This window comes from Euprymna scolopes, chromosome 13 (assembly GCF_053919585.1).
Source record: "Euprymna scolopes isolate OS-2025 chromosome 13, ASM5391958v1, whole genome shotgun sequence".
Classification (NCBI taxonomy): Eukaryota; Metazoa; Mollusca; class Cephalopoda; order Sepiida; family Sepiolidae; genus Euprymna; species Euprymna scolopes.
The window spans coordinates 52,048,782-52,062,234 of NC_136494.1; the positions used below are offsets into that span (position 1 = coordinate 52,048,782).

Genomic DNA, 13,453 nt, shown 5'->3' on the forward strand with positions numbered 1-13,453 from the left:
TTTCTCTATTTTTAATTGAATCTATTTAATTTTTCAGTGATTTTTCTAATACATCAAGCAGTCAACCCCCACAAGATCCTGATCCTGCAAATCAATTTGCTGAAGTAAGATCTTTTAATCATCTTAAATACTAAAATGGCTAACTGGCATTGCCTGGTATTGTCAATAACATCATATACATAGTTATGTGTTCTTTGTTTTAAATGTATTTTTATTTGAAAGTGAGTTTTTTTTAATGTATTCATGGCTGATCTGGTACAAAAATCATATAACAACCACTATCAAGAAATCATTACTTTTTCAGAGACAAATTAAGAGAATATTTTATTATAATTCATAAGTCTATCATGTCTATCATTTAAAAGTGGTTATTACATATTGACACTTCGTTAGACAAAAGCTTAAATCAGCAGTTTCTTTTGATTAGTCAAAATGCAAGAAACATTCACTCTGAATATTGGCGTATGATCTAAAAATCCAGACACAGCAATGTTTTTTTTTCTTCATTCCAATATTTTTCTTCCATATTAAATGCTAATTTTGGTCTTTGACAAACAAACTTTCAAGGATAACGAAACACAGTGCTAGAATATACATACATGCTGTTCAACGAATATATGTGCACAGTTTATTCATGCATGTAAATGCATGTAGTGCCAGCTGAAATGAACACCTGCATTCTCTCACAAAACTCGAAGGCACTCTAGGACACACATATCTTCATACCTATCCATTTGCACACACACACATACTCAATTTCTCCTTGCAGACAAAACCTATCAGAATGTTCTCAGACTTTTTGCACTGTCATTCTTCAAAACATTTTATCTTTTGTCTTTAGTTTAATTATTTTCGATAGACTTCCTTATTCTTTCATTTGATGTGTTATATAAAAAAGTGATTTTTGACTTTTTCAAACTGAATAAAATCCACCAAATTCTTCCAATTTGATTTCTCCTTATTAACTCTGTAGGAAATGAAATAGAACATGGTGACATGGTTGTGTGGTTGCGGCACTGTTATGTGAGAAGGCATGCAACTGTTCCTGCTTACATGAAAACTGTGGCACTAAACCTAGATGGGTTTAATCAGCTTCATCCAAAGGAGGAAGTTTCATGGAAGTATGAACGTCACAAGCAGTTACCTTTAAACATGTATATCCTTCGTTAGGGGGGGATGACAATGTTAGGTTTTTGCAACTCTTGCAGGGAAGTGTTGATGTAAGGACATCAACACATACAGTGCTTGGTATTTAATATAAGAAATGTAAATAAAAATTCTATAAGATCTAATGAGAAAAATATTTTTCCATTACAAAAATGTTGGAGCAAGAGTATTTTTAATCCTAAAAGAAAATGTTTTTACTTGAATTAAATAAGCTTGATTTTCTTTTTATGATTTTTTTTCTGAAGAATTTATTTTGCTTTAACTACATATTGGCATTTAAAACAATTTAATATTACAATAAAAAATGTGTACATATCATCGTTAGAAATTATTTTAAGTCCCAAACTATTTCTTTTGCTTTTACAATTATATAATTCTTTCAGTGTAGCAACAATATGCAACAAAAGTACATTTTGTTAATTTTTAAATTCATAAAACGCATTTAAAATTTCTGTAAAATAATTTAAAATTTATATATTGCATTATTATGTTGACAAATTTTCTCTTTCTCGTGGTTTGAAAGGAGTGTACTTGCATCTAGTCAGTAGAAAAAAATGTAACAATTGCTAAAAATTAATAACCATGACTTATCATTATTTGATTTTGTTGCTTTATATCTCCGTCCCAATCCAGTTTTTATGCATTTAGAAATTTTCTTTTACAACCTGTTTACAAACATAGAAACTCAAAATCAAAGAACTCCTACCGAAGAAACAAAGCCGTGAAAATTCACTAATTTATATATACTCAATTCAATTCCACAGGAAACCATCCAAAATATTCCAAGTTTGGCCACCCTTGTTAAGTTTCCAAGGATTAAGGCACAATATAAAAACGAAATTAAATCTTTATATTTTTGCTTTTAATTTAATTATCAATAATGTTTATCAGTATTTTTCTTGACAAAAATGTTTTATATAAATTTGTAAAACATTTTTTTTTCTTTTTTGAACCTTATGAATTCTTAAATTTATGCAATTTTTTAAATAAATAAAACAAATCTTGATATTATGATATATTAGTTTTACTGGTAGTTTAAAATAAATATTTATCATTTATACCAGCAATAGAATATTAAAAAAATTATTTTTGGAATTGGTAATTAGGTTCAAATTTTTCTGACACTTCCCTAAATTTGTCATCTGTTGTCTCAACACTAAAAAATTAATTTTCCCTTGAAAGGGCAAAATTTAAAATGAAAAATATGATGAAATAATTTTGATGTATGCCAGGGTAGAGCGAGTTAAAGGATTTTTTTTTTTTTTTCATTAAAGAATGACAGAATGACTTGTTTCTTTCCTCCTGTCTAATCTATCTTTCTCTTAATTTTGAGTTTATTACTTCAAATAATCTGATAACTTCTTTGAAATTTTCCAGTTTTTCCTTTATATTTCAGTAATTAAACACTTTTCGAATTTAAAATGTGTTTTTACTGAGTTTCAGAATTTTTTAGATAAAAAATAATTTGTATCATTTTAATTGTTGGAACTACTGTTTTCATCTTTGATGTTATTCTCATACATTTCAGCCAATATAACCTCCAGCCTTCTTCAGATGTATCTTGTTGAAGTCGGAAATCTTTATGGAATTTTGAAATGAATGCTTTATTTAATCCACAGGGCAACTTACTCTTGTTCCGTAAACTGTGATTGGGTAGAATTTTGTTTTATTACCTTTTACTAACATGTCATCGAAGCACAGATGTTAGGAACCCACGGTTTTTGGAAAATCTACAATGGAAAATAAAGGAAATGGACGAAATACTAGTCGAAGACCTCTAATCTGTAGTGGAATGGGGACAAAAATGGTCGTATTCAATGCTGCCAAGACTAAACTTGTTTCCTTCAATAATTACAAGAAATCTTCTCTACCACCAATAGCAATGGCCAAAGACTCATTACCTGAAAGTACTTCTTTTAAACTCCTCGGCCTAATGTTCACAGGAAACATGAGTTGGAACAGTTACATTGAGAATATTGCCAGGACCACTGCGAAGAAGGTAGGCTCTCTCTACCATGCTAGAAAACTACTAACGCCTGAAAGTATCCTGTACCATTCACCCATGTATAGAGTATTGTTGTCATATTTGGGCTGGTGCATCTGCTACTAGTCTCTCGCTCCTAGACAAGGTTCAAAAGAGAGTTGCCAACCTGTTAGGTCTTGAACTGTCATCTAGGCTTCAGTCTCTGTCCCATTGATGAAATACATCCCTCTGCCTGTTTTACAAGTATTTTAATGGTGAATGATCCGAACTGCTAGCACTTGTATCCCCTTGACGTAAACAAGCAGCTAAATCCCACCCCTACACTGTAGAGATCCCTAAATGTAAGAGAGCTTTCTACTCCAGTAGTTTTTCCCCAAAACTGCTAGACTTTGGAACTCCCTTTCGGGGGCCTGCTTGCCCAACTATACTGACGTGTAAAAGTTCAAGTGTAATGTGAACAGACATCTTGCTGCCCAACTCCCTACATAGTGCTCTTGTTGATTGTCCCTGATAGTATAGCATTACAAGTGTATGCTGTATTTTCGTGGACATCGGCAATATTACATACCTAATGTGCTTCAACAAGTCATATTTTTTTATTTATGGGTCGATTTTTAAAGAATTACATTGCTGGAAAAAGAATAGAATAAGTATTCCAATGATGTTAATTTATTTTTCTATTTTTTTTATCTCCAAGTTAAAAAATGAAAAAACAGTAAAAAAATGATGACAGCAAAAAAGGGAAACTGTTTTTTCAAGGTTTACATTTCATACGTTATGTTTGGATACATATGTGCGGGGTCGAATTTGATTGGATATGGCTGAAATTTTACAGGCTATATAAGCATAGAAATTCATCTCTACTAGACTTTGGTTTATATTTTTACAACCACAGGAAGCAAAGTTACGACTGAGCAAAGTTGACGAAGAATATTTAAAAATTGATAAGATAAATCGGTATATATTATCCATTTTCATATAGATAATAGTTTCAGAATTATATGTAAATATTTGATAATTATTAATTGTGCGGAAATTTCTTTAATATATTAACGAGTTTCATTTGTATTCTCTTAAAAATAACTTTTTTTTCTGCTTTCAAAACGAAAGCAGAATATTGTTTCATTTTTTATTCTGAATTTGTCAATTTAAAAAAATTATATTCAAATTTTTCAAATTTGATTTCCAAATAATACTATTTTTTTTTTTTTTTTTTTTTAAGGTTTTTAGTACACGTGTACGAAAAGCGTTAAAAAACGGCAATGTACTAAGTACATGCATTTAAGTTATAAAACTTCTTGTACTAAGGTAGAATTTTTTTTTTTTTTTTTTTTTTTTTTTTTTTTTTTTTTTTTGTAGTGGTTAAAAATAAATATATAACAAATAAAAGGTACTTGTGCACTTATGCTACACTGCTGAATGTTATTTAGAAACCCATTCTTAACATGAATAGTGTTTTGTTAACTATTGTGTACTTTCACCTAACAATTAAATAAAATATATTGTGAAACTTGAATTTATTTTTAACTCCTTGTCAAGACCATTTTTTTGAATCTGTAAAACAAACCTGTTTTTTTTTTTTTTTTTTTTTTTTAACTGAGGATATCTAAATAATAATTAGGTGGTTCGATAAAGAATTTCATTGATGCATTTTGTAAATTTTTACCTTGTTTTCACCTTAACATTTTTCTTTAAAATGACTACCTTGTAAGCGATAGCATAAGAAATGACATTGCTTAATATCCAGAAAACTACTTATTTGCAGAAAATTTAAATGCAATATTCGTTTTCAGCATACCCTAAAACCTATAAAAGTAATCATTTTAAATGTTACGGTGGAAACAAGCTAAAAAGTTATTGCGTTATTTCTTTGTTTACATAGTTGAATTTTCAGTAAAACAACAGAATAGAAATGACAAAAATTACCATCAACTGGTGAATATACAGTTGTTGCTTATCAGGATTCCTGGTATCCTAGTATGGTGAAAGCTACATTAAGGATTCATGTAGGGTATGATTTATGGTTGCATCTCAGAAAATAGCGGTATATTTTGAGTATAGAAAGAGAGGATTTACAAAATTGAAAATTGGACTCGTCCCAAAATGCAAAAGTTCTGGTCGACTATGGGAATTTACATCTTTTACAGAAATCCAAAATCTATATGAAAAATTTTCTTGGATTTATTTCTTAGATTAATTCATATCTACTCAATTTTTTTTTTTTTTTTTTTGAGGGGAGTAGTAAATATGCTCTTTAGGCATTCAATGGCTACACCCAGATTAAGCTCTACTTTGGTGAGGAGGCAGGAAAATGCCTGCTCTCAAAGCTATATTTAAATACTACTATAATACTTAGTTTTGTTCATGAATGGGCACCCACTGTATGATACCATGCGCCAGTTTAAAAAAAATTTTAATTTGTACATCTTAATTTATAATTCATGGCTTATGGTAAAGAGATGCATCAGTTTGACTACATAATCAGAAAGAGCACACAATTTTACATAAGAGTGCCAAGTTTCATGAGAATAGCTTAAAAGATAAATAAATGGTGGCGAAATTACCAAATTTCTTGAAATGTTGAGGTCCGTAAGTTAGCCCATTTTTTCTGAAGAAAAATGTCCACAAAAATCCTAAATTTTGGCACTTAAAATTCTCATAACTTTTGAACTACTGATGGTATTTGCATAATTCAAACAGTTTTAAGCATCTTTTACATAGCTCTTTTCATGCAAGTTGATAAAATAACAATTATCTAAAAAGAAAAAATCAACTTGTAATGCTAGATAGCCCCCTACATCAAAGTAGCAACGTGCCTTGTTTGGAGTGAAAATATAATTAAAAACAAAAATAAAAAAGTTTGTCAGTTTTTTTTTGTTTTTTTTTTTAAGTTTTTTTTTAGTAGTCATTGACATATCCACAAAATTTGACTTTCTAATATTGATGGACTCTCCTTTGCAATTCATGTCTGAAGATTGTTTTGTTGCAGGGATAATAAAATATTCAGTTGAGATATTATATTTCAAGAAACTTAATGAGTATTTTTTTTAATTATAACTATATTTATTTCAGTTATGGAGTAGAGCATTTTTAGAAAATTTCAGAAGTCCTGGTCGTACTGAAGAGGATCCACGAAGGCCTTCAGTAATGGGAAGACGGCGAAATGAATCCATAGACCAAAGGTCGGAGCGATATCAAGATATTGAAAGGTAAATTACAGAAATGTTAAGCCATGTAATCTATTCAAAAAATTATACTTAAATTTGAACTTTTGACAATATTTTTAAATGTTCTTAGCATGATACTATATAAGTCTTTGAATATTAAGAAATCGTTCAAGAAAATGCTACCAAATGTCTTGCAAATTGATTTCACTATTATTTTTAAAACCCAAAATAATAAAACTGCTTCAATCTTTTTTTTATTATTATTCATAATTTGTTTTTGTATTTTGTTAAATTTAATAAAGTTTTTTTTTGTTTGTTTTTTTTTTTACTTCTAAAATTCATACTAATCATTTTTAATAAAATTGACATTACAATCTAATAATTATAATTTTTTAATTTTGCAAGCTAGTTTTAATATGATGGAATTATGGAAGAGGGAAATGGAATTTAATTACTTTTTAACTCGATATTCGGTGAATATGATTTGTATTGAAATTGTATATATATTAAATTATTTTGTATTTATAAATTTATTTATATTAACATCTTCAAATGCATATAATATTTTGCTATTTTTCTCTTCTGATTTCCTAGGCTATTGTTTCAACTGATTAGTCCTTTCCCAGGAGATATGCCAAATGTTCCAGTGTGAGTAATATTAATTTACTTCATATTTACTAATTTATAGATTTGGAACAAATATATTTCTGTATGTTTGTATTGCTAAAATGTCAACCAAATCAATATAGATTGATCATTTTAGAACAAAAAAATTTTGTTTGTTCTAATAATGGGAGATCTTTTTTTTTTCTAGTAATGAAATAGTTATACTGAAGTAATTTACACTGATCAAAGAATGTAAAATATGGCTTCCAAGTGTAAGCACTGTCAAAGTACAGTTAAAACTATGAAATATGAAGGTTGAGGGATAACATCTCAAACTATAAACAATATTTGCCTAAAAGAAATTGTGTGTGTGTGTGTGTGTGTTAATCGATTTAGCAAGCAACACAGTCTTACAAGTATATATTTTCATGTTTAGAACTATGAATTTTCCGTGAGCCTTTTTTTTACTATTAATTTCATTAATAAATCAAATTGTTTATAAACAAAAATCAGTGTTAACTGTCTAAATAAATGATGACCTGAAATGAACATATTATTATTCAGCAGCAGACGATTTTTTTCGTATACAAAAATTTCAATCTCCTCTTTTTAGAGTGTTTGGTTTGCAGCTGGCTTTTCAGATCAATCCGAACGTAGAATCTGCATGGGCAGAGAAGGCGGGCAAAGGTTGACGAAGGGTGGGCCTCTTTTTCTCGTGTTTTTTTTTTTGGCTGCCTTTTAATTTCCACCAGTCTTCTCCTTTGTTTCATATTGTTTCGTACCGAATATGATGGCTTAGTGGCGCAAGTGCTGGTCCTGAGCTGTTTCCCAGGTGTGAATGTCAAATCTAGTTTTTTTCAGGATGGTTTGGAATTGGTCTTTTTTTCCTGTAGTTAGCTCTGAGTACAGTGTTTGTCGAAGGAGCTTGTTCTCATCCATTCTGAGGGCATGTCCCAACCAACAGAGCTTATATCTCATGATGGTACCCTTAATATTGCAACTGTTAGCTCTCTCAAGGGCGCCTGTGCTGGTTGCATAGTCCTACCATTTAATGTTTATTATATCTCAAAGCTTTTGCTGGTGGAATTTCTCTAGTTTATTGAGATCACGCTGGTACACACCATATAAGAATATAGGGATAACAATCACATGGTATACCATGAGTTTATTTTTATTTTTTTGAGAGATTTTTGTTTTTGAAGATGCACTTTATTAGTTTGCCAAATGCTTTGCATTTACTAACCCTAACCCATGGGACAGAGTTAGACACCATTTGGCTTTCAATTTCTTTCTCAATTGAACACTTTTCTGATGTTATACTTCCGAGATATAGAAAATGATTTACTTGCTCCAGGGAGTATCATTTTTGTAAATATTTGTTGTATAAGATGGTATTTGGTGCTTGTTATACTAGCACTTTTGCTTTCCCGATATTAATAGTGAACCTGAAGCAGCAATAGGTTGCTGTGAAGTTGTTTACAGATTTCTGGATGCCTTCTTTGAAGTGGCAAATGGCTACATTGTCACCTGTATATTGAAGCTCTGTGATGTGTTGGAAGTTCACACGGCTTTGAGATTTTAGTATAACAAGCTTGAAAAGTCCTCCATCGTAGCAGTACCTGATATGCACCTCCAGGTTGTCTGGAGGTAGTTTGTGTCACATCATAGCAAGATATAAGGAAAAAAAGAGTAGGTGTAAGGACATAGGATTGTTTTAATCCACGAGTGACTGAAATCCTCTTGGTTCTTTGTTCTGGTGTGACACATAACCTGACATGTCATCATGCAGTGTCTAGATCTACGAAGTGATTTGGGCATCCAAATTGCTTGAGAACTTTCCACATTGTGTCCCTTGGAACATTATTGAATGCTTTTTGTAGGTCATAAAATGTAAGGAGAGGTTTCTGTTGTTCCCTGCTTTTCTCCTGCAGCTGTCTAATGCAGGAAATCATGTCTATTGTGTGTCAAGAGGCATGGAAGCTGCACTAAGATTTTTAGAGAACTGACTAACATGTAGCAAACGATTCAGTAGTATGTGGGCAAAGATTTTTCCCATGATGGACAAAAAGCCAATCCCACAGTAATTACCACATGATATTTGGTCACCCTTTTTGAAGATGGTTACTATTACTGCGTCTTTCAAATCTTTGGGTACTTGATGTTCTTCACACATCTTGAGAATGAGAATGAACAGTCTTGTTTGTAGATGTTGTCCGCCATAGTGGATAAGTTAAAAAGGGATATTATCAGGGTCTAGGGCTTTATCTACTTTTATTTGCTTTATGGCAATCTGGAATTCTCGAAAGCATGGTGGATCATTCATTCATAATTGGACTGGATACTTTCTGAGAAAATCCTTATCTGCAGTAGATTTTTTTATTGAGCAAGGTGACGAAATTCTCCTTCCAATGATCCAGAATTAATTATGGATCATTCAGGATGATGGCATTGTGTCTACACATTTGAAATCTGTACTTATAAAAGATTTTCTTCAGGTTTGTCTCTCTGAACCTGTTGTGGTTGCGACCATTAAATTTTTATCAGCTGTTTTAGAGATTGCCTTAAGATCTTCTGGAACTTAGTAATTTGACATTTGTTATATTGTTCATGATAAACATTTTCATGATAAAATCTTCTGCCTATTCTGGCAGCAAAGCTGAGGTTGTAACACTGCATGGATCAATTCTTTCATTGCAACAGATTATCCTGTTATGACTAATCACATAGGCAGCTTGAAACTTGTTAGTTTGATGACACATCACAGTAAGTTCTTCTCTTTCCTCATCTTCATTCTCTCATGGGGTATGTGCTGGTTAATAGCAACAGTTATAAAGATTGACAGCACACAATCATTTGCAGTCTAAAAATACTTTCAGTTTTTTGGTTACAATTTTTCTTGATTATCACCATATAATATATATATATATATATATATATATAAATAATACCTCTCACCCATCTGTTCCAAAGCACATCTGCGCTTATAGTCCCAAAACAAGAGACTTCATTAACTCACCCATGTGTTTCTCCCGACTTTGTTATGATGCAATATCCTAACACTTATTCCTAACTGTAGTTCGGTTTCTAAGGAAATATGTTTTCTTGCTTCAACTAACCTTAGTTGAAATTTTTCATTTAAAAAAATTTTTTTTCACCTAATTTTTATACACTTCCATTTAAATAGTGCTCCATAAATTAATGGGAAAAGAATGGTAGAATATAGAAAAAATATCTTACCTCAGGCAAAAAATCTTTCATATGATGACATGATGTTATCATATAAAATATTTTGTTGCCCGAGGTAAGATATTTATTCTATATTCTACCATTCTCCCTTCTTACAAGGTGTTATATTCCCACACCATCTCGAGGAATCATAGATTTTTATCCAATCTTGAATTGATGCAGAGACAAACATTTGTAAAAAAGAACATAACTTTTGTAAATTCAAAAACATTGATGTGAATTATGAGACACTGGTCTTATTTTTAAGGGTTTGATTAAGGCACCTCGGGACAGCGTAACTATAATCCTGATGATTGCATATTTCGGTTGAAAACAATATATAATTGGAAATGTTATAGTTTTATTTTATTTATTTATTTATTCATTTTTTCATTCTGTAGTGGAAATTTCATTAAATGTAAAACCCTAAAACATCCTTGTTCATTTTGTATATATATTTTTATTTTCTTTATTTTTTATTTATTTTTTTTTTTTTAGAAACATATTACCACTTCATGGTAATCTAGGAGATTATGCTTGGGGTGCTGGTGGTTTGGATTCAGTTATTAGCCAGGTTTGTAAATTCGATGCTTTCTTTTTACTATTTTAATAGTTTTATCTTTTATCCTTGTTATCCTGAAGTTATTTCTATTTTACTATGGTAACATGCAAGGGAAAATTCATTTAATTTGTTTTAGAAAATCACCATTGCATAGTCTTCAAAGGCTGAGATGTAATGCAAATGCTATAAAAAAAAACTTGATACTTTAGCAAACAACGGTTGAAAACATCATGTTTGATACAAACTATGATTATTTTTTTTTTTTTTTTTTTTAAGGAATTTTAAAATTTGATTTACCTGCAAGAATTTAACACTTTTATGCAAACAGCAAATAAAAGCATTCAACTAATAACAGTATTAGCATTGCGAAATGAAAGAACAAATTGTAACACTTTGTGTGTTACCCAAAATGTGCTACTGGACAAACTTTAGAAAATTTGAATAATGGGAAAGGTGAGAGTGTCTTTGTTTTAAATTTGACAAAACTAGATATAGGTACAAAAAAAAAAAAAAAAAAAAAGGACAACAAATAAAGTAAAAAAAAAATACACCCAAAACTGTCTTAAAAAACATGAATCTAATAGAATAATATGAGAAAATAAAAAATCATTCAAGCAGTGTAATAATATTGGCAGCAGCTTTAAAATTGAGTGGAATTCATAAAAATTGTCCAAATTTAGACTGTATACCAACTTTTAACTCCTTTTGTTTGAATTTGCTTTTGGATTTTTTGTGAGACTGTTTCTTTTACACTCATTACTATATATTATTAAAAATAAGACTGTTTAAGAAAAAAACTAAAATTATTTGTTGCCAATGGTTTAGAAATAATTTGTCTTTAACTTGAAAAATGAAGACAACAATGATTTAAAAAATGGCGGTAATGTACTTGTGATGTGAACTAATTTTTCTTTTGGGTAATTTTTGTTTTTCACTAGAAAAAAATACTTTAAAAATAGTTCAACTGCATCATTAAATTATAATCCTGTTCAAATAAATTTAGATTTAAAAAAACAAAAGCTAATGCAATTGTATTTTTTCTAAAACTTTACAGGAAAATGTTAAGTGGAAAGAAACCCCGATTTTCATAAATCAAACCATATATTCATCATAAAATTAAAAGCGCTGAAAATTTAATTAAAATTGAATAATGCCTGATGTTCACAATTGACAGTCAATGAAAAAAAAACTGTCCAACAGCTAGCTTGATAGTTTTGTGTTGAAATAAAATGCAAACTGTTATAATGGGAACTAACCGAAAAGCAAAGAGTTATCTCCCCTGAATCAGAAAGGGGAGACTTTCAAGATGGCTGACACAGCATTTCACATAATCTGTTGCGCTAACGTTTTACTATTTTTTCTGTGAAAAAAAATAAATAATTTGGTGCCAAAATGATGTCTTGTAATTCCCACATTTAATAACCAGTTATATTCTGTGACGACATAGCAGATCTGGTGACGAGGATGAGATGAACTTGGATTTAAAAAATAAATAAATAAACAAACCCAGTCGGACGAACCACATGGTGCCTTAGAAAAAAAAAATCCAACAGACTTGTCTCTTCAAAAAAAAAAAATGTTCCCTTTTGTGCACAGCACAAAAAAAAAACAACTACATTATTTCTTCGTCACGGATCCAAATTTACTGGAAAGGATACTTCGAAGTTAGCCAGAACAATTTCCTGAGACACAAAACAAATTAATAGAAACATTAACGTTTCAATTTCAGACACAATTATCTTCATCAACTGTAAGTAACTCCTTTAATAATATTATAAATTCTATCACCGATTTTCAATTCAATCCGGAATTAAAACAGACATTTTCTGTTTGGTTTGACCGATGGAAAAATATGTTTAAAAATGATTTTAAAGAAAAAAACAATGACTGGAAAAGAGGTTATTGCTTAGAAACTGGGTTCTATTGAACATGAATGTATTTAAACTTCCATTCTACCCAAGAAACCAGAGAATTTCACGTTTGACGAAATGCTAGCCCAGTTAACGGATATTTTTGGTGAGCCATCATCATTGTTTAATATCCGATACAATTGTTTGAAGTTGACGAAAAACGTTAATGACTTTATATGACTTGTCATATTTACAAATGGAAGTTAAAGATTCCAAAAAATCTTCTCCTTCAACACCCACAAGGGATTATTTTGTTTCAATCGTCTTCCGTTTGGGGTCAAGTCAGCCCCGGCTATATTCCAACAAACCATGGATGCAATGCTCACAGGATTGCCAGGAGTTTCTACCTACATTGATGACATCATCGTTACAGGCAAATCTCAAAAGGAACTTCTGCACCACTTGACGTGTGCTGGATCGAATTGAACAATATGGATTCCACTTAAGACCTGACAAATGCAATTTTTTCCAAACTTCTGTGAAATACCTTGGATTTTTATTTGACAAAAATGGTCGAAAACCAGATCCAGAAAACATTCAAGCCATAAAACACATGCCACTACGATCCTTTCTGGGCCTTGTAAGCCATTATGGTTCATTTTTACCTGAATTGCACGAATTACTCTTAATCATCTTTTACAAAAAGATACTAAATGGTCAAATACATGCAAAGAATCATTTGAAAAAATAAAATCTCTTCTTCACTCAGATCTATTGTTTACACACTATAATCCATCATTAGACATTACTGTTGTGACCGATGCTTCAGACTATGGAGTTGGAGCAGTAATATCACATATTTTTCCTGAAGGAAGGGAAAAAGCCATTGCAC

The 13,453-nt window shown here is 30.7% G+C and overlaps 1 protein-coding gene across 2 annotated transcripts in view; it reads left to right on the top strand.

Annotated features, from left to right (window-relative positions):
* Window positions 1-13,453, top strand: part of LOC145292021 (E3 ubiquitin-protein ligase RNF115-like) — a 65,728-nt gene that overhangs the window by 37,523 nt on the left and 14,752 nt on the right. Inside the window, exons 3-6 of one of the 2 annotated variants that reach the window (XM_080138027.1) lie at window positions 38-104; window positions 6,224-6,360; window positions 6,913-6,966; window positions 10,648-10,723. In XM_080138027.1, the coding sequence (XP_079994153.1) occupies window positions 38-104; window positions 6,224-6,360; window positions 6,913-6,966; window positions 10,648-10,723 (334 nt within the window). Of the gene's footprint in view, window positions 1-37; window positions 105-6,223; window positions 6,361-6,902; window positions 6,967-10,647; window positions 10,724-13,453 lie in introns of both variants that reach the window. The other variant, XM_080138025.1, reaches the window with a different exon arrangement.